The sequence below is a fragment of the Bufo gargarizans genome, chromosome 2 (assembly GCF_014858855.1).
Source record: "Bufo gargarizans isolate SCDJY-AF-19 chromosome 2, ASM1485885v1, whole genome shotgun sequence".
NCBI classification, from domain to species: Eukaryota; Metazoa; Chordata; class Amphibia; order Anura; family Bufonidae; genus Bufo; species Bufo gargarizans.
Window position 1 is genome coordinate 516397600 of NC_058081.1, and position 20808 is coordinate 516418407.

At 44.7% G+C, this 20808-nt stretch overlaps 1 protein-coding gene across 6 annotated transcripts in view; it reads left to right on the forward strand.

The window, feature by feature from the left end:
- Positions 1–20516, forward strand: part of TBXAS1 (thromboxane A synthase 1) — a 38367-nt gene extending 17851 nt beyond the window's left edge. For 5 of the 6 annotated variants that reach the window (XM_044281330.1, XM_044281328.1, XM_044281329.1 and 2 more), the window contains exons 2-14: positions 2262–2369; positions 5237–5330; positions 5415–5467; positions 5753–5849; positions 8088–8204; positions 8913–9001; positions 12021–12172; positions 15780–15910; positions 17117–17416; positions 17529–17617; positions 18598–18735; positions 18808–18970; positions 19924–20516. In XM_044281330.1, coding sequence (XP_044137265.1) covers positions 2287–2369; positions 5237–5330; positions 5415–5467; positions 5753–5849; positions 8088–8204; positions 8913–9001; positions 12021–12172; positions 15780–15910; positions 17117–17416; positions 17529–17617; positions 18598–18735; positions 18808–18970; positions 19924–19998 — 1581 coding nt within the window. In that variant the 5' untranslated portion in view covers positions 2262–2286 and the 3' untranslated portion in view covers positions 19999–20516. Of the gene's footprint in view, positions 1–1732; positions 2370–5236; positions 5331–5414; positions 5468–5752; positions 5850–8087; positions 8205–8912; positions 9002–12020; positions 12173–15779; positions 15911–17116; positions 17417–17528; positions 17618–18597; positions 18736–18807; positions 18971–19923 lie in introns of those variants that run through there. The other variant, XM_044281325.1, reaches the window with a different exon arrangement.
- Positions 20517–20808: the final 292 nt, after the last annotated feature.

The window sequence follows — 20808 nt, forward strand, 5'->3', positions numbered from 1 at the left end:
ACAGTACCACTTCTCCTGTCCTGTATACTGGGTGTAATTCTCAGTATCTGCTCTTATTCTGTATATATGGACACTGCACAGTACCACTTCTCCTGTCCTGTATACTGGATGTAATTCTCAGTATCTGCTCTTATTCTGTATATATAGACGCTGCACAGTACCACTTCTCTTGTCCTGTATACTGGGTGTAATTCTCAGTATCTGCTCTTATTCTGTATATATGGACACTGCACAGTACCACTTCTCCTGTCCTGTATACTGGATGTAATTCTCAGTATCTGCTCTTATTCTGTATATAAGGACACTGCACAGTACCACTTCTCTTGTCCTGTATACTGGATGTAATTCTCAGTATCTGCTCTTATTCTGTATATAAGGACACTGCACAGTACCACTTCTCTTGTCCTGTATACTGGGTGTAATTCTCAGTATCTGCTCTTATTCTGTATATATGGACACTGCACAGTACCACTTCTCCTGTCCTGTATGCTGGGTGTAATTCTCAGTATCTGCTCTTATTCTGTATATAAGGACACTGCACAGTACCACTTCTCTTGTCCTGTATACTGGGTGTAATTCTCAGTATCTGCTCCTATTCTGTATATATGGACACTGCACAGTACCACTTCTCTTGTCCTGTATATTGGGTGTAATTCTCAGTATCTGCTGTTATTCTGTATATATGGACACTGCACAGTACCACTTCTCCTGTCCTGTATACTGGATGTAATTCTCAGTATCTGCTCTTATTCTGTATATAAGGACACTGCACAGTACCACTTCTCTTGTCCTGTATACTGGGTGTAATTCTCAGTATCTGCTCTTATTCTGTATATATGGACACTGCTCAGTACCACTTCTCCTGTCCTGTATGCTGGGTGTAATTCTCAGTATCTGCTCTTATTCTGTATATATGGACACTGCACAGTACCACTTCTCTTGTCCTGTATACTGGGTGTAATTCTCAGTATCTGCTCTTATTCTGTATATATGGACACTGCACAGTACCACTTCTCTTGTCCTGTATACTGGGTGTAATTCCCAGTATCTGCTCTTATTCTGTATATATGGACACTGCACAGTACCACTTCTCCTGTCCTGTATACTGGGTGTAATTCCCAGTATCTGCTCTTATTCTGTATATATGGACACTGCACAGTACCACTTCTCCTGCACTGTACACTGGGTGTAATTCTCAGTATCTGCTCTTATTCTGTATATATGGACACTGCACAGTACCACTTCTCTTGTCCTGTATATTGGGTGTAATTCTCAGTATCTGCTCTTATTCTGTATATATGGACACTGCACAGTACCGCTTCTCTTGTCCTATATACTGGGTGTAATTCTCAGTATCTGCTCTTATTCTGTATATATGGACACTGCACAGTACCACTTCTCCTGTCCTGTATACTGGATGTAATTCTCAGTATCTGCTCTTATTCTGTATATATAGACGCTGCACAGTACCACTTCTCTTGTCCTGTATACTGGGTGTAATTCTCAGTATCTGCTCTTATTCTGTATATATGGACACTGCACAGTACCGCTTCTCTTGTCCTATATACTGGGTGTAATTCTCAGTATCTGCTCTTATTCTGTATATATGGACACTGCACAGTACCACTTCTCCTGTCCTGTATACTGGGTGTAATTCTCAGTATCTGCTCTTATTCTGTATATATGGACACTGCACAGTACCGCTTCTCTTGTCCTATATACTGGGTGTAATTCTCAGTATCTGCTCTTATTCTGTATATATGGACACTGCACAGTACCACTTCTCCTGCACTGTACACTGGGTGTACTTTTCAATAGCTTGTGTGGATCAGAGCAGGGACATCTAGTGGACACAGTACAAGGAAAGATACATGTTCATCCTAGTTTAGGATCGTAGCTCATTATACTTTTTGCTGTAACTTGTGATCCATGAAGAGTCTTTGGGGCGATGAATATGCATTGGTGTCTACAGAAGACTGATTAGTAGAGTTGTCCTGTGTGCCATATGATGGCGTGTTCTTTATCATATCCAGCCAGTCGTCCTGGTTTTCTATGTGTTATCGGTGGAGAGGAAGTGGTACTATGTGTGGTGGGCAGTCTGCTCATGATAACTTCATCATATTCAGTGTTTATTCCGTTTTCCTGCACGAGAAGGAACGTAATAAATAAATATTTATGAGACACCCCGCCTCATCCCGTGGGGGCTGCCGTCGCTCCCTGGACATGCTGCCTGTTGCTGAAATGTGCATTATTTTTCACAGGAACTGACTGTAGGACACAGGAGGAATGGAGGAGTCCTGGGTGGATGGACTGGACGACACTAAAGTAACCTTTGCCCTTATTGCAGGATTGCTAGGATTACTATACTGGTGAGTGATGTCAGTAACGGGGGCGGGGCTGTGACAACCTCTCAGACATGATATAGAGGCTGGTTGTCAGCAGTAATACATGGAATAGCTGTTACTGTAGTATAAGGCTGCTTTCACACTAGCATTCGGGTGTCCGCTCGTGAGCTCCGTTTGAAGGGGCTCACGAGCGGACCCGAACGCCTCCGTCCAGCCCTGATGCAGTCTGAATGGAGCGGATCCGCTCAGACTGCATCAGTCTGGCGGCGTTCAGCCTCCGCTCCGCTCGCCTCCGCACGGACAGGCGGACAGCTGAACGCTGCTTGCAGCGTTCGGGTCTCCGCCTGGCCGTGCGGATCCGTCGAGACTTACAATGTAAGTCAATGGGGACGGATCCGTTTGAAGATGCCACAATATGGCTCAATCTTCAAGTGGATCCGTCCCCCATTGACTTTACATTGAAAGTCTGGACGGATCCGTCCGAGGCTATTTTCACACTTAGCTTTTTTTTGCCATTTTAATGCAGACGGATCCGTTCTGAACGGAGCCACCGTCTGCATTAATATGAGCGGATCCGTTCAGAACGGATCCGCCCGAACGCTAGTGTGAAAGTAGCCTAAGGTGTGTGGATCTCATGTCTGATCACAGTGTAATTATATTCAGTGATGTCAGCAACAGGGGGCGGGGCTGTGACAACCTCTCAGACATGATATAGAGGCTGGTTGTCAGCAGGAATAGATGGAATAGCTGTTACTGTAGTATAAGGTGTGTGGATCTCATGTCTGATTACAATGTAATTGTATTACTATTATACTCAGTGATGTCAGTAACAGGGGGTGGGGCTGTGACAACCTCTCAGACATGATATAGAGGCTGGTTGTCAGCAGTAATAGATGGAATAGCTGTTACTGTAGTATAAGGTGTGTGGATCTCATGTCTAACCACAATGTAATTATATTCCATAATGTCAGTAACAGGGGGTGGGATTGTGACAACCTTTTGGTCATTAGATGGAGCTTTGTTGTCAGCAGTAATAGAAATTGCAGACATTTTGGTATGTGCCAGCAGACCAGGGGTTAAATCTTTTTTGGTGGGCAGGCAGTTGAGTGTTTGTCTCCATCCCCGTCTCCTGGATGATTCTTATGCATGAAGACGGGCGTGAACAGTAACTGGCCACTTGTATGTGGGGGTGGAGCCCCCCTAGGAGGCGGCTCTGCTGGTGTCTGTATTCACCTATTTCTTGGGTCTCCCACCCCCCCTTCCCCCGGCAATGCTGTGTACTCTACATCTGCATACTGTGGGAACAGGAGGGGATTGGTAAACCCTCCAGAAGGGGAGAGGGGTCACAACAATCTACAATGGTGCCTCTACTGAGGGAGGGGTCTCATCTCTTCGCATAAATCCTGAGACTATACACATACACTTTTCTTTGTTATTGCTTTGCTTGTGTCATTGGAATTTTTGTTCATACACCAGGAAGCTCAGGATGTATAGTGCTCTAGGTCTAACCCAGTGCCATGTTGCAGAGCAGGGTACTGTGGAAGACAGAAAAAAAACGACTTTAAGAGTACCTGTGCCCAATGCGGATTTGTATGTAGGAAATCAGCATGAAATCCGCACCACAACTGCACCAAAATTTGCACTATTTTCTGTGGTTTTGGTGCATTTTGTGTGCAGTTTTTAGGATGCCAGCACACGGGTGCGGGTTAACAAATATTCAGAATGAATTTTCTTGCATATTTCTGTTTCTGCACCACATCAAGTTACTTGCAGTTTTTGGTGCGGATTTGATGCAGATTTTGCCGCAGATCTCATTCTCTGTATCGCAAAGGGTAAAATCTGCACAGAAAAAACACACAAACAGTTGACATGCTGCGGGTTTCTAAATCTACATGGCAGGTCAATTTACCCACTAAAGCCTCATTTACACGTCCGTGTTTGGTCAGTAATTTGCATCAATGGTTCCGCAAAAAAAACGGAATGTACTCCGTATGCCTTCCATTTCCGTATTTCCGTTCTGTTGAAAGATAGAACATGTCCTATTATTGCCCGCAAATCACGTTCCGTGGCTCCATTCACGAAAAATGTTATGCCCAGCCCAATTTTTTCTGTGTAATTACTGTATACTGTATATGCCATACGGAAAAACGGAACAGAAACGGAAACAAAAAAAACTGAACAACGGATCCGTGAAAAAAGGACCACAAAACACTGCAAAAGCCATACGGTTGTGTGAAAAAGGCCTTATACTTTATTTCTGTGGAGGCTCCAATCCTGGTTTTGGCTCACAATCCCTGATGGAAATCACTGACCGAACACTGATGTGTGAATGGGGCCTAAAGAAAAGAAAAGCGTAGATGAGATTTGTCAAATCGGATTCACTTTACTTGTACTGTATTACACTGCAGCTTTTCTGTTTCAAAATCCACATGAAAAAATTGAATCCCGAAGGGTGTCTGCACACAGAGGCAAATTTGAAAACAGAAATTCTGCACGGATTTTCGTGCGGATTTCTCAGTGTTTCCGCACCAAAATCCGCATGTGCTACTTGAGGACTAATGTTGTGGATTTTGATGTGGTTTTTCCCTGATCTCAACCATTGCATTGCAGAGGGTGAAATCTGCACTAAAATCGGCAAAAAAACAACATGCTGCAAGATTCAAAATCCTCACGGCGGTCCTATTCCCCACAGAAGAGAAAAGCAAAGTATGCAGGAGATTTGTCCAATCTCATACGCTTTGCCGTTACTGTATTACGCTGCAGTTTTTCGACATGTGCAGCTAGCCTACAGGGTTATGTCCATGATATATAATTAACCGTATGATGACTGGGTTTTATGGAGGATGGGGAGGTTCCTGGATTGAATTCTTTAATGGCCGCTTCTCCTGCAGGTATTCTATATCGGCTTTCTCCCAGTTGCAGAAAATGGGGATAAGACATCCTAAGCCGACTCCGTTCATTGGGAATGTGTTGCTGTTCCGGAAGGTAAGATGATGGGAGTTGCTGCTCTTCTAAGCTGGTTTTCCTCTACTCTGCTTAGTAACTGTAAATCTTAATATAATTTCCAAGGGCTTCTGGGAAGGATCCAGTCAGATTCTGAAGAAGTACGGACCTATCTCTGGGTAAGTGAAGTACGTTGTAGTCCGATCCTCTTGCTTTACTGGTCTTGTAAGTTCTACTCCAGTCGCACTCAGAGCTTCATTGAAATTCTCTTTGCGTCTCTTCGTGCTCAGGCTGTAGAATCTCATTGGTCCCTTTGGGTTCAGTGTCTGTACATGATCATGCTCTGCTGTAAGTCATTGCAGGACATGCTGTGTTCACACCAGGAAATACGTTTCCCATAATGCAGTGCAGCAGAGTGCCTTGTATACCCGACTATGAGCGTATTCTATCTGAATATTATATAGGTATTACTTGGGACGACGTCCGATGGTTCTCTTGTCTGACCCGGAGGCCGTTAAGCAGGTTCTTCAGAAAGACTTTTTGAACTTTACTAACAGGATGGTAAGTTCTGCTTGCTGTCAGTGAATGGAAACATGAATGTTTGCCTCCAGGGGATGAACAATCCTGAGGATTTGCTACAATTGTATCCAATTTAGACAATTCTCTGTGAACTGTATTAGGCTGCTCCTGAGCTGAGTAGGAGCATCATACTGGTGCATCTCAATAAATTACAGTATCATGGGAAAGTTAATTTATTTCAGTAATTCAGTTCAAAAACTGAAACTCATATATTAGACTCACTGCACACAGAATGATCTATTTCAAATTCTTTTAATGTTGATTATGGCTTACAGCTAATGTAAGTAAAACTAGAATATGGTGAAAAAGTTCAATATTGTAGACTCATGGTGTCACACTGTAATCAGCCTGCCAACAGAAAACACCTGCTAAGGTTTCGTAAGCCTTTCAGTGGTCCCTTCTTGGTCTTGTTCAGCAGGCTACACAATCATGGGGAAGACTGCTGACTTTGCAGTTGTCCAGAAGTCAGTCATTGACACAAGGAGGGTATAAAAAGCTGGCTGTTCACAGAGTGCTGTATCCAAGCATATTGATGGAAAGTTGAGTGTGATAGAAAAGTGCGCACAAGCAACAGGGATAACCACAGCCTTGAAAGGATTGTCAAGATTCACAAGAAGTGGACTGCGGCTGGAGTCATGCTTCAAGTGCCACCACGCACAGATGTATCCAGGACATGAGCTACATCTTCTTTGTCAAGCCAATCATGACTTAAAGACAACCTCAGAAGCGTCTTACCTGGGCCAAGGAGAAAAAGGACTGGACTGCCGCTCAGTGGTCCAAAGTCCTGTTTTCAGATGAAAGTCAATTTGCATTTTATTTGAACATTAAGGTTCCAGAGTCTGGAGGAAGAGTGGAGAGGCACACAATCCAAGTTGCTTGAGGTCTGGTGTGAAGTTTCCACAGTCAGTGATGGTTTGGGGAAGCCATGCCATCTGCTGGCGTTGGTCCACTGTTATATCAAGTCCACAGTTAGCACAGGCGTCTACCAGGAGATTTTGGAGCACTTCATGCTTCTCTCTGCTGACAAGCTTTATGGAGATGCTGATTTCATTTTCCAGCAGGACTTGGCACCTGCCCACACTGCCAGAAGTAGCAATACCTGGTTTAATAACCACAGTATCACTGTGCTTGATTGGCCAACAAACTCACCCTGACCTTTTTCCCCCCTTGGAAAATCCAAGGGGTATTGTCAAGAAGAAGATGAGACACCCAACAATGCAGACGAGCTGAAGGCCACTTTCAAAGCAACCTGGGCTTCCATAACACCTCAGCAGTGCCACAGGCTGATCTATGCCACTCCACATTGATGCACTTATTCATGGAGAAGGAGCCTCAACCAAGTATTGAATGCATATACTGTATATACTTTTCTGTAGGTCAATATTTCTGTATTAAAAATAGTTTTGAATTGGTCTTATATAACTGTGACGGCTAACCTCCGGCACTCCATCTGTGGTAAAACTACAACTCCCAAGATGCACACTTGCTTAGCGGTTGTCAGAACTCCATAGAAATGAATGGAGCATGCTGGGAGTCATAATTCTACAACAGCTGGAGTGCTGGAGGTTAGCCATCACTGTTATATAATATTCTAGTTTTCTGAGATACTAACTTTTGGGTTTTCATTAGCTGTAAGCCATATTCCTCAACATTAATAGAAGTTAAAGGGGTTGCCTCATCATTGATAATGGGGGCATATTGCTAGGATATGCCCCCGTTGTCTTATAGGTGCGGGTCCCACCGCTGGCAAGGTGGTGGCTGGAGGACTTCGCGTGCGCGGCCCCCGCTCCCATTCATTTCTATGGGACTGACGGAAAAAGCTTAGCCAGCGCCCATAGAAAATGAATGGAGGGCGGCTGCGCATGCGCAGTGCGCCCTCCTTCACTTGCAGGGCTCAGTTCTCGATATAGGTGGGGCTCCCAGCGGTGGCACCTTTAAGACAATGGGGGCATATCCTAGTGTTATGCACCCATTGTCCATGATGAGACAACCCCTTTAAAGCTTGAAATACATCACTCTGTCTGTAATGAATGTATATATGTTTCATTTTATTTATGGATTACTGAAATATATTAACTTTTTAATTATATTCTAATTTATTGATAATCACCTGTACATATTGTTCTCTAGTGGCAGTAATATAGGAAGAATGGAGCCACTTATCATTTATGCTTCTGAGAGTGTCAATTGTATCACGTCCTCCTAATCTGATCCCTGCAGAAGATGAACCTGGCGACCAAGCCAATGAGCGACAGTCTCCTTTGCCTCCGCGATGAGCACTGGAAACGTGTGCGCAGCGTCCTAACCCCGTCTTTTAGTGCAGCGCGTATGAAAGAGGTAGGTTCATGCCAGGCCTGTCAGCATTACATTTTCTACCACTGTGTGCTGTTTTTTTTTCTGTGTCAGCCAGGCTCATCATTACACACATACCCACATGCTGTTTTCTTCATACTTTATCCAGTTTTGCACTTAAAGAGGTATCCCACCTCTGACACCTGCTTCTATCTCCAAAAGGACCCCCCCCCCCCCCCCCCCGAAGTGAAGGAGAGCACATCAGGGCACATTCACTACTATGGGACTTCCAAAAGTAGCTGATCGCGCTCACTTGGCTATTTTCGGAACTCCCATAGCAGTGAATGGAGAGCAGAGCACCCTTGCATACCTGGTGTGCTCTCCTCCACTTCAGGGGCCTTGTTCTGGAGACAGGCGTTGGTCATAGATGTGGGTCCCTGACCTCTTTGATGGAATATCCTAGTGATATGCCATCAATGTCTGAGATGGGACAACCCCTTTAAAATCGTATTTCTTGGTCATAAAGTAGATCACATAAAGCAGTTGGTCACATAGTCACCCGGGCTTCATAGAAAGATCCAGCCCCCGTCATAAGTTATTGCATGCTGACAACCTGCCTTTATTTTAATCATGTACAAGGTTGTCACAGCCCAACCCATTTTCTAGCAGTCAGTGTTTCCCCTTCTAGATTCTCTGACTACCTCCAGATATTTCTTTTACTGTCCCTACTGAGCCACCTCTTCTTTCTTCTAGATGTGCCCCCTCATAAACCAGGGATGTGATGTGCTGCTGAGTAACTTGCAAAAATTTGCCGTCTCTGGGGAACCATGTAACGTCCAAAGGTAACAGCATCAGCGTGACCCATTCCACATAACAGTAGTAATAAAGGACTGGCACTCACGCCTGAAATCTCGCAAATATTTCTTTATTGCCACATATCTGTATCTAACAAATCAAACAGGGAAAAACTCCCAATACAAAGCGATTTACATAACCCGCCAAACAACCAGGTGCTGACGTCATGTAACCATGACGCTGAGATAAACAATCAAAAATGAAAGCAAAGAAAAAAATCTGATTAAATATCTCAATGTCCAGAATAGTGTCTTTGTTTATGGTACAGATCAAATTGCGTCAATTCCGCTGTTGAAAATAATGGTACAAGTTAGAAATATAACTTACATTAATGAAAATGTTAAAATTACAAAAAATTATTGAGCTCCTAGTTGCGATTAAGGCTACTTTCACACTGGCGTTTTGGTTTCCGTTTGTGAGATCCGTTCAGGGCTCTCGCCAGCGGTCCAAAACTGATCAGTTTTGCCCTTAATGCATTCTAAATAGATAAGGATCCGCTCAAAATGCCTCAGTTTGCGTCCGTTCCGCCTCCATTTCGCTTTAGAGGCGGACACCAAAACACTGCTCGACGAAACTGAGCCAAACGGATCCGTCTTGACACTAAATGTAAGTCAATGGGGATCCGTCCCCATTGACTTACATTGTGTGTCAGGACGGATCCGTTTTCACTGACACAATAGAAAACGGATCCGTCCCCTATTGACTTTCAGTGGTGTTCAAGACGGATCCGTCTTGGCTATGTTAAAGATAATACAAACTGATCCGTTCTGAACGGATGAATGCAGTTGTATTATCTGAACGGATCCGTCTGTCCAGATCCATGATTGATCCGCACCAAATGCGAGTGTGAAAGCAGCCTAAGACCCATCGGTTCCAACATTTGGAGTAGATGGATCCAGAAAGCTTCACGCTTGATCAGTAGTTTGTTCCTGACGCCTCAGCGGCGTGGTTGTGATACACTTTCAATGATCTGAAATTGCAATTGTGTGTTTATATTGATGAAAATGATATGGTATAGGTAACAATAAATTACCCTTCCCTTCATGCGAGTGGACGTCTCGCCAATGTACAGTATGCCACATGGGCATTTAAGAATGTAAATAATGAATTTACTATCACATGTGAAAAGGCCAAGTATAGGTATTGGTTCTCCTGTATGTGGGAGTTACATGAGTGCCTTTTATCACACTAGATCAGTGAATACATCCTAGGATCCATCGACTTGGATCGACTTAATCGCGACTATGAGCTCAATTGTTTTTTTGTAATTTTTTATGTAAGTTATATTTCTATCTTGTACCATTATTTTCAACAGCGGAATTGAATCAATTTGATCTGTACCATAAACAAAGACACTATTCTGGACATTGAGATATTTCATCTGATATTTTTTTTATTTGCTTTCATTTTTGATTGTTTATCTCAGCGTCATGGTTACATGACGTCAGCACCTGGTTGTTTGGCGGGTTATTTAAATTGCTTTGTATTGGGAGTTTTTCAATGTTTGACAAAAGGCACAGCTTGTGCCGAAACATGTCACTGATACAGATATGTGGCAATAAAGAAATATTTGCAAGATTTCAAGCGTGAGTGCCGGTCCTTTATTACTATTATTATATGGGACGCTAATTTGAGAACACGTGCACTGCTACGCCATATCCGCAGTGCCGACTGATCTACAACATATCCATTCCAGATAACAGAGAGCAATTGCTTCTGCGCTGGTTATTACAGAAAGCAATTGCTTGTGCGCTTATATTACAGAGAGCAATTGCTTGTGCGCTTGTTATTACAGAAAGCAATTGCTTGTGCGCTTATATTACAGAGAGCAATTGCTTGTGCGCTCATGTTATTACAGAGAGCAATTGCTTGTGCGCTTATGTTATAACAGAGAGCAATTGCTTGTGCGCTTATGTTATTACAGAGAGTAATTGGTTGTGCACTTGTTATTACAGAGCAATTGGTTGTGCGCTTATGTTATTACAGAGAGCAATTGCTTGTGCACTTGTTATTACAGAGCAATTGGTTGTTCACTTGTTATTACAGAGCAATTGCTTGTGCGCTTATGTTATTACAGAGAGTAATTGCTTGTGCACTTGTTATTACAGAGCAATTGGTTGTTCACTTGTTATTACAGAGCAATTGCTTGTGCGCTTATGTTATTACAGAGAGTAATTGCTTGTGCACTTGTTATTACAGAGCAATTGCTTGTGCACTTATGTTATTACAGAAAGCAATTGCTTGTGCGCTTATGTTATTACAGAGAGTAATTGCTTGTGCACTTGTTATTACAGAGCAATTGCTTGTGCACTTATGTTATTACAGAAAGCAATTGCTTGTGCGCTTATGTTATTACAGAGAGTAATTGCTTGTGCACTTGTTATTACAGAGCAATTGCTTGTGCACTTATGTTATTACAGAAAGCAATTGCTTGTGCGCTTATGTTATTACAGAGAGCAATTGCTTGTGCACTTGTTATTACAGAGCAATTGGTTGTTCACTTGTTATTACAGAGCAATTGCTTGTGCGCTTATGTTATTACAGAGAGTAATTGCTTGTGCACTTGTTATTACAGAGCAATTGGTTGTTCACTTGTTATTACAGAGCAATTGCTTGTGCGCTTATGTTATTACAGAGAGTAATTGCTTGTGCACTTGTTATTACAGAGCAATTGCTTGTGCACTTATGTTATTACAGAAAGCAATTGCTTGTGCGCTTATGTTATTACAGAGAGTAATTGCTTGTGCACTTGTTATTACAGAGCAATTGCTTGTGCACTTATGTTATTACAGAAAGCAATTGCTTGTGCGCTTATGTTATTACAGAGAGTAATTGCTTGTGCACTTGTTATTACAGAGCAATTGCTTGTGCACTTATGTTATTACAGAAAGCAATTGCTTGTGCGCTTATGTTATTACAGAGAGCTATTGCCTGTGCGCTTATGTTATTTCAACAATGATTAAAGGCAGTTTGTAAAATATTTTATCCTGGGTCTCACCTCCCCAGATGTTACGCTTGCTTCACGATGGACATTGTCGCCAGTGTGGCATTTGGCACCAAAGTGGATTCCCAGAAAGATCCGGATCACCCACTAGTGCAGAACAGCAAAAAGTTCCTGGAACTGTTCACTCCATTCAAGCCTGTCATTCTGCTGACATGTAAGGGATTTTGTGTGTGTGTGTATGGGGTCATAGTAATTGGAATGATCGCTCTTAGGGCCCTTGCACACGACCGTATGTCCTCCAAGATATACGGTCCGTGAGCGGGCCATATGTCCCGGATCGGCATTGATCATGCGCACGGGAGTACACAGCATCATAGATTACAATGATGCTGTGCACGTTGGGCCACCCGCCGGGCTATTGTCCCGCACTCATATGATCTTATAAGTGCGGGACAATAGTCCCGCGGGTGGCCCAACGTGCACAGCATCATTGTAATCTATGATGCTGTGTACTCCCGTGCGCATGATCAATGCCGCTCCGGGACATATGGCCCGCTCACGGACCGTATATCTCGGAGGGCATACGGTCGTGTGCAAGGGCCCTTAGGCCTAGTTCACATTTCAGTGATTGTTAGCCAAAACCAGGTACGGGTAAAAGACAAACAAAAAAAACAAACACTGAACCGGTGCAGATCTTTCTATTACACCTTATTTCTGTAGAGGGTGCACTCTTGGTTTTCTCATCAGTCTCATTGGGGGACACAGGCCTTGACCATGGGTATAGCTGTTGCCGCTAGGAGGCGGACACTAAGCACACAAAGTGTAAGCTCCTCCCTCTTCAGCTATATCCCTTCCTGCAGGGACCAAGCTAATCAGTTTTAGCTTAGTGTCTGTAGGAGGCAGACCTCCCTGTGTTGCAGGTCTGCTGATTTACTCATTTTGTCTTTATCCATTGCAGCGATTGACTTATCTGGGCATGGTACTGGACACTTGTTGGGCCAAGGTGCTCTTGCCTCCGGAAAAAATATCCGCTCTCCATCTTCAGATTTGCTCATTGTTGCGGCCAGCTCGGGTTCCCATTCGTCGCTGCATGCAGGCTCTGGGGCACATGGTTTCTGCCTTCAAAGCAGTTCCCTATGCTCAGTTTCATACCAGAGCGCTTCAGCGAGACATTCTGTCCAGCTGGGATCACTCCCCAGACTCCTTGGATCAGCCAATGCGTCTCCTTGCCCTAGTGCGCCGGGCCCTCAGATGGTGGATGGCCTCTCCGATGTTGACATCGGGGCGTTCGTTTCTCCCTCTCCGTTGAAGGGTGTTAACGGACGCAAGCCTCAGGGGTTGGGGGGGGGGGGGCAGTGTTGGAAAATCTCTCAGTCCAGGGGGTATGGTCACTCGAGGAGCGCTCCCTTCCAATCAATGTTCTGGAGTTGAGGGCGATTCGTCTCTCTCTGCAACACTGGGCCTACCATCTCAGGGGTTGTCAGCTGCGGGTGCAGTCCGACAACTCCACAGCAGTGGCGTACATCAGTCACCAGGGCGGCACCCGGAGCTAGGCAGTCATGGAGGAGATGGTGGAGAAACAGCTTCTGGCACTATCGGCAGTTCACATTCCAGGCGTAGACAATTCATTTCTCAGCCGGAAGCCTCTCGAGTGGGCTCTTCACCCGCAGGTCTTTTGGGACATATGCGAGAGGTGGGGTCAGCCGGATGTGGCTCATGGCCTCACGCTTCAACAACAAGGTCGAGGACTTCGTCGCACGGTCCAGGGACCCCAGGACCCTGGCATGCGATGCACTGGTGATCCCATGGAGTCGGTTCACGTTTCCTTACGTGTTCCTGCCTCTTCTGCGGCTTCTCAGGAAGATCAGGTCCGAGGGACTGCTCGTCATTCTCGAGGCCCCAGGGTGTGGCATGCATCCCTAGTCGCACTTCTCGCCAACGAACCTTGGCGTCTTCCTCTTCGGGAGGACTTGCTGTCGCAGGGGCCGATCTTCCACCTGAATTTATGGTTGCTACATTTAACGGCATGGCTGTTGAAGCCGCCGTACTGAAGGCTCTGGGTTTTTCAGATGCAGTGGTCCAGACTATGCTTCGTGACAAGAAGCCGTCGTCTTCCAGAATCTACCACCGGACTTGGAAGTCCTACTTTAGTTGGTGCGAGCGGAGACAGCTGTCTCCTGTTCGTTTTTGATTGCCGCGACTTTTGGCTTTCCTGCAGTCAGGCATGGACTTGAGGCTGGCTCTCAGCTCTCTCAAAAGGCCAGTGTCTGCTCTCTCCATTCTTTTTCAGTTAAATTATTCGCTTTTGGAGGTTCGGACTTTTCTGCAGGGGGTGGTGCATGCTGCGCCCCCCTTCCGTCCTCCACTGGATCCTTTGGATCTTAATCTAGTGCTCAACGCTCTCCAATCTTTTCCGTTTGAGCTTTGCAGCAGGTGTCGCTGCGCTTCCTGTCTTCCTGGCTTTTTTGGTTGCAATTACTTCTATCCGTAGAGTGTCGGAACTCGTGGCTCTGTCATGTTGGTCGCCCTGCCTGATCCTCCATCAGGATAAGGTGGTCCTTCGCCCTGTGCAGTCCTTCTTGCCGAAGGTGGTGTCGAAATTCCATCTAAATGAGGAGATTATTCTTCCTTCATTTTGTCATGACCTGTCTTATCCTCGAGAACAGTCGCTCCATACTTTGGATCTGGTGCATGCCGGGTAACTGCTCATTCGGCTCGGGCAGTGGGAGCCTATTGGGCGGTGCATCATGGGGCTTCGGCCCTTCAGGTGTGCAAGGCGGCAACCTGGTAGTCTTTGCATACTTTTTCTAAGTTTTACAGAGTGCACACCTTTGCATCTTCTGACGCTTCTTTGGGGCGTAGAGTTTTGCAAACAACGATTCTTTGATTGACAGGGGGGTTGTAATTAAGCCCACCCTCAGGGACTGCTCTGGAATGTCCCATAGTCAATGCCTGTGTCCCCCAATGAGACGGATGTGAAAACTAGATTTTTGTACTTACCGTAAAAACTGTTTCTCTTCCGTTCATTGGAGAACACAGCTCCCACCAATTTTTTTGTTTATGGACCTTTTCGTGCCTGTGTGGTTCTGGGTTTGCACATAATGTGATTTTTCTTATGTCTGTTTTCTTCTACTGCTTTTGCACTAAACTGATTAGCTTGGTCCCTGAAGGAAGGGATATAGCTGAAGAGCGAGGAGCTTACATTTTGTGTGCTTAGTGTCCGCCTCCTAGCGGCAACAGCTATACCCATGGTCAATGCCTGTGTCCCCAATGAACGGAAGAGAAACAGATTTTACGGTAAGTACAAAAATCTAGTTTTGGTTCACAATCACTGATGGAAATCACTGACCAAACACTGAAGAGTGAACTAGGCCTCAGTGCGCATGTCAGTTACTTTCTGCCGGTAGTGTTGAGCGAACTTGTGTTTCAAGTTCGGCGTACAGGGTTCGGGTTATCTAAGAAATCCATTATGGATTCTGCTATGGTCCGTGGTAGCGGAATCCATAACAGAATTCTTAGATAACATGAACCTTGTAATCCGAACTTGAAAACACAAGTTCACTCAACACTTTGTGCCGGTCATCGAATCAAAAATGCAGGTGCCAATTTTTCCAGCATCATTGAGGCACTGACCTCGTTAATATTCATGAGACTTGTTATATAATAAATGCTCAGCACAAGTCGCTCTTGAATGGGGAGTCTCCAAAATTAGGCAGATCTGCCAGTCAGGACTCTAGGACAGCTGGGTGTCACCCAACATTCCCAGAAGGAATATAACATATTATATAAAATCTCATGTCTTTTTGTTCCTTTCCCTCCAGTGGCATTTCCGTCCATTATGATCCCCATTGCTCGCCGCCTTCCCAATAAGAAACGAGACCAGATAAACAGCTTCTTTGGCAAGGTCATCAAGGAAATGATCGCACTGCGAGACCAGCAGCCGCCAGACAAGGTACAGATCACCTCTTGCCTCCTGTGCTCATGAAAAGTATAAGGCCCCTTTCACAAGGGCGTTCCGGATGCGTCCCGTGTGCATTGCAGGACAACCGCACGAGTAGGCACCCAATTGCAGTCCGTTTTGACTGCAATTGCGTTCCGATGTTCAGTTTTTATTACACTGGTGCAATGCGTTTTACACGCGTGATAAAAAACTGTATGTGGTACCCATACCCGAACCCGGACTTCACTGAAGTTCAGGTTTGGGTTAGGTGTTCTGTAGATTTTATTATTTTCCATTATAACATGGTTATAAAGGAAAATAATAGCATTCTTAATACAGAATGCTTACTAAAATGTGGCTTGAGGGGTTAAAAAATAAATAATAATTAATTCCCCTCATCCTCTTGTTCGCGCAGCCGGCTTCATCTTCTTTCTTTATCTTTCAGGACCTGCAAAAGGACCTTTGATGACGTAATCCCGCTTATCACGTAGTGAGCGCGGTGACGTCAGCGCAGGTCCTTCTATCTTCATTTAGCAGGACCTGCGCTGACGTCACCGCGCTCACCACGTGATGAGCACGGTTACGTCATCAAAGGTCCTTTTGCAGGTCCTGAAAGAAGAAGAAAGAAGACTATGCCGGCTGCGCAATCAAGTGGATAAGGTGAGTTAATTTTTTTTATTTTTTTTTTAACCCCTCTGTATTAAGAATGCTATTATTTTCCTTTATAACCATGTTATATGGGGAAATACAGTAAATTGACTTTTATCAATTTACTAACATCATCTCCTAGCAACCATGCGTGAAAATCGCACTGCATTCGCACTTGCTTCCGGATGCTATATGATTTTCTGAATATAGAACATGCTGCGATTTTCACGCAACGCACAAGTGATGCGTAAAAATCACTGCTCATCTGAACAGCCCTATTAAAGTGAATGGGTCCGGATTCAGTGCGGGCGCAATGCGTTCACCTCACGCATTGCACCCGCGCTGAATTCTCGCCCGTGTTAAAGGGGCCTAAGGGGGCCTTCACATGCAGCAGAAATTTTCTGCGGATTGCTAATCAGTTCCATATTTCATAATGGGGCTAGCAGAAATCCATGTGCTTCCTGCAAAACAATCCCCTTCAGATGAATGGAACTGCTTTCCAGCAACGAAATCTGCCGCATGTGAAGGCACCCAAAATCTTATATTGAGTGGTAATATTAAATGTTGCAGAGACGCCGGGATTTACTGCAGCTCATGCTGGATGCCAGGACTTGTGCCGCAAACATTTCTGTGGAAAATTTTGATATTGTGAACCAGGCAGATATGGCAGCACATGTTAGGGATGAGCCCAGTAAGAAGACCACCAAGACACTGAATGAGGAGGAGATCTTGGGCCAGGCTTTCATCTTCCTCATCGCCGGCTATGAGACCACCAGCAGCCTCCTGTCATTTACTACCTACCTGTTGGCCACCCACCCCGAGTGTCAGGAGAAGCTTCTAAGAGAAGTGGACAAGTTTGCGGAAAACCATGTGAGTGACAAGGAGAAGTGTGTGGGGTACTGGTGAAGTACCCCAATCCATGCAGAGTCAAATCAGATATAATGACGGCCTAAAGTCTCTTATGTCTCTGTCCATACCATAGGACGGTGCAGACTACAACACAGTTCATGATCTGCCCTATATGGACATGGTGATCTCAGAGTCCCTGCGCATGTACCCCCCTGCGTTTAGGTGGGTGCCATTAAGTATTCTTTACTCATTTTGAACTGGTCTCTAACTCTTCAGATGTCACTATTCACAATACATCATGTATTTTACTCCAGTCACATCCAGAGCTGCTGTCCTGATTTTTCAGTTCACATTCACAGCTACATTCACTCGCAATTTGTTTGCAAAGAACTGACAGACCAAACTTATCTGCACCATAGTGCTGTGCATAGTGGGAGTTGTAGTATCTGTAATGGACAAGCCTCAATGCAACACAGCAAGGCATGCTCTTTAGGCTACGTGCACATGAATGTATTTTGTTTCTGTGTCCCTTGCGTTTTTGTATTTTTTTGCGGATAGAATGTGGACCCATTCATTTCAACGGGTCCGCAAAAAATGCAGACAGCACACAGTGTGCTGTCTGCATCCATATGTCCGTTCCGTAGCCCCACAAAAAATATAGAGCATGTCCTATTATTGTCCCTTTTGCGGACAAAGATAGGCATTGTTACAATGGATCCGCAAAACAAACGGATGCAATTTGGATGCCAAAAGGACTTCATCCACATTTTTTGCGGATCAGTGTGAATGTAGCCTTAGGCTTCATGCACAGGACCATGTCTGTACTGCAGTCCACTAACTATTGATTCGCAAAATGCAGATACCCTTTGGGTGCATTAGACATTTTTCTCACCGCCATCAGTAGCAATGACTAATCCTGTTAATCCTGTCTGCCATATGGACAAGTAAAGAACATGTTCTGTAATTTGCAAACCAGACATATGGATGCAGACAGCACACAGCTTTTTTTTTTTTTTTTTTTTTTTTTTTTTGTGGACCCATAGAAATGAATAGGTCCACGTACAATCTGCAAAAAACGCGGATACAAAATACGGTTGTGTGAATAAGGCCTTAGAGACAGTGAAGCAGAGAGAAGTTCTGTGGAGACCAGCATTGGATGTGACTGGGGTACAAGATATCATGGGAATCTTTTTTGCCTCCAGGTTTGCCAGGGAAGCCGCTGCTGATTGCACAGTGATGGGGTGCAAAATACCATCTGGAACCGTGCTGGAGATTCCTATTGGTTGTATGCAGAATGATCCCAAATACTGGCCGGAGCCAGAGGCCTTCAGACCTGAGAGGTAAGGCACAGATGATCATTTGCGCTGTAGTATCTACATTACATGGTGCCATCAGTCAGGATCTTTCTGCAGATTTACAGCTGAAGAGAAGCAGAAGCGCCACCCCTTTCTCTACCTACCGTTTGGAGCTGGGCCCCGTAGTTGTATTGGCATGAGACTTGCCATCTTGGAAGCCAAGATCACCTTGTACCGGATCCTGCAGAAGTTTCGCTTTGAGATTTGCTCTTCTACTCAGGTGAGAAAGAAAAACTGCCACTCCGCCACACAGTTTCTCTTCCTATGACCACAGAGGACATTTCTAGGCAATAGTGACCTCTAGTGGTCATAAAGTGCATTGTATGGAGAAAATGGCAAAAAAAGATAGGCCCTCTTCACACAGCAGCTTTTCACAGTGGAATTTGGTGCAGATTCTGCGCCACATAGCTGCTGCCATCATCTGCATGGGATCCGCCTTCTATTGTTTTCAATGACATGTCAGTTTTTGGTGTGGTCATAGCTATAAACTGCCGCTTCCTACTGAAAGCAAATTCCTCCTGCAAAACAGGTCATGAGAACATTCCCTCCACACAGAACAAAATTTCTGCAGACCAAAAAAAAAAAAAACACAAAAAAGAATGAATCATCCACAGCAAAATCTGCATAATTTATGCATCGCCAAAGGGTGAAATCTGCACCCCAGGTCTGCTCGGATTATTTTCCACAATGTATGGATGAGAAATAATCCCCTTTGCTGCTTCTGTAAACGCTGTGACCCTGGTTTACTAATGCATCTGTGCCAAAAATCTGTGGCGCAATTTGGAGCATCTAGAGTATCTACACTTTTTTCCCCGACATGCTCGACAAGAGGGTGAGGCTTTGTGGAAAGTGGGTGGAGCTTCACAGGGACAAGCCTTCCTAGCGCCACCCGCGATGCTAGGGGGGACTCTCGTTCCCCGCCTGCCATTGGCTGCTCCCCCCCGACACCGGATGTTTTCATCTGTGTACAGGGAGAAGCAGCAGTGGAGCGGGGTACATATATTCCCTCTGAGGGGCCCAGCGCATGGGGGGGGGGGGGCTGTTTGTGATGTTGGATAACCCCTTTAACGAAAAGTAAATCTGTGTATTTTACGTTCACAATTCTGCAGCAGAAAATCCACAAAGTATATGCCCCATGTAAACTTACCCCTGCACTTTTCTTCTTTCTTGCAGATCCCTCTCCAGGTCACTGCACTGTCCACCCTGAGGCCTAAGGATGGTGTTTTTGTCAGAGTTGTAGCTCGCTAGCGCCTTCTGCAGGTGAAACCATAGACATGTGCGAGAGCTTCAGGACCTGTGTGCTTACCTACAACCTTCATCCCCGAGAAACAACATACATAACAAATCATTCTCCAAATATAGACTTGTGAAAACCTGATTAGGAGTTGGAACATCCCTTGTGCCGTTTTAAAGCAGGAAAATAACGTAGAATACTCCACCCTGGAAATGGACAGCTCTAAACCAATGTGCTTTTAGGGCTCAGTTTGTCTAAGGAAAATTTCACACATATGTGTTTGGTCTGGGAAAAGCGCTCCGTGTGATGGCCGGCCGCTCCTCTGGCCCGAACTTACAGCATCATAATGAGTTATGATGCTGGAGTTCCTGCCTGACTGTGGGTCTAGTGTATTTTTATGTACTCGCATAACACAGTACAGCAGACCTGTGGTCGGGCAGGAGCTCACCAGCATCATAAGCCATTATGATGTTAGAAAAAAAAAAAGTCCTACGCAAAGTATTTTTCTTTCCGTCCAAAATTACAGATCTCAGGTGGAAATGGCTAAAACGGATGCAAAATTTGCATAACTAAGCATAACAGATGCTTAAAGGCTATGTACACCTTTTGGAGGCAATTTTTGTTTATGATTGCATTTTACTCATTTTTGGCTAAAATTCATATTTGCAATTGGCCTTTATTAAAAATATTGAGCCATTCTGTCACAAAGGGTTAACTGTTTCCTAGCTGTGTAACTGGTACTTTCGCTTTGTGCAGTCATCTAATAATCCTTATCTTGAAACTACCAAGAGGTCATAAAAACGTATTTAAGCAACATTCTCATT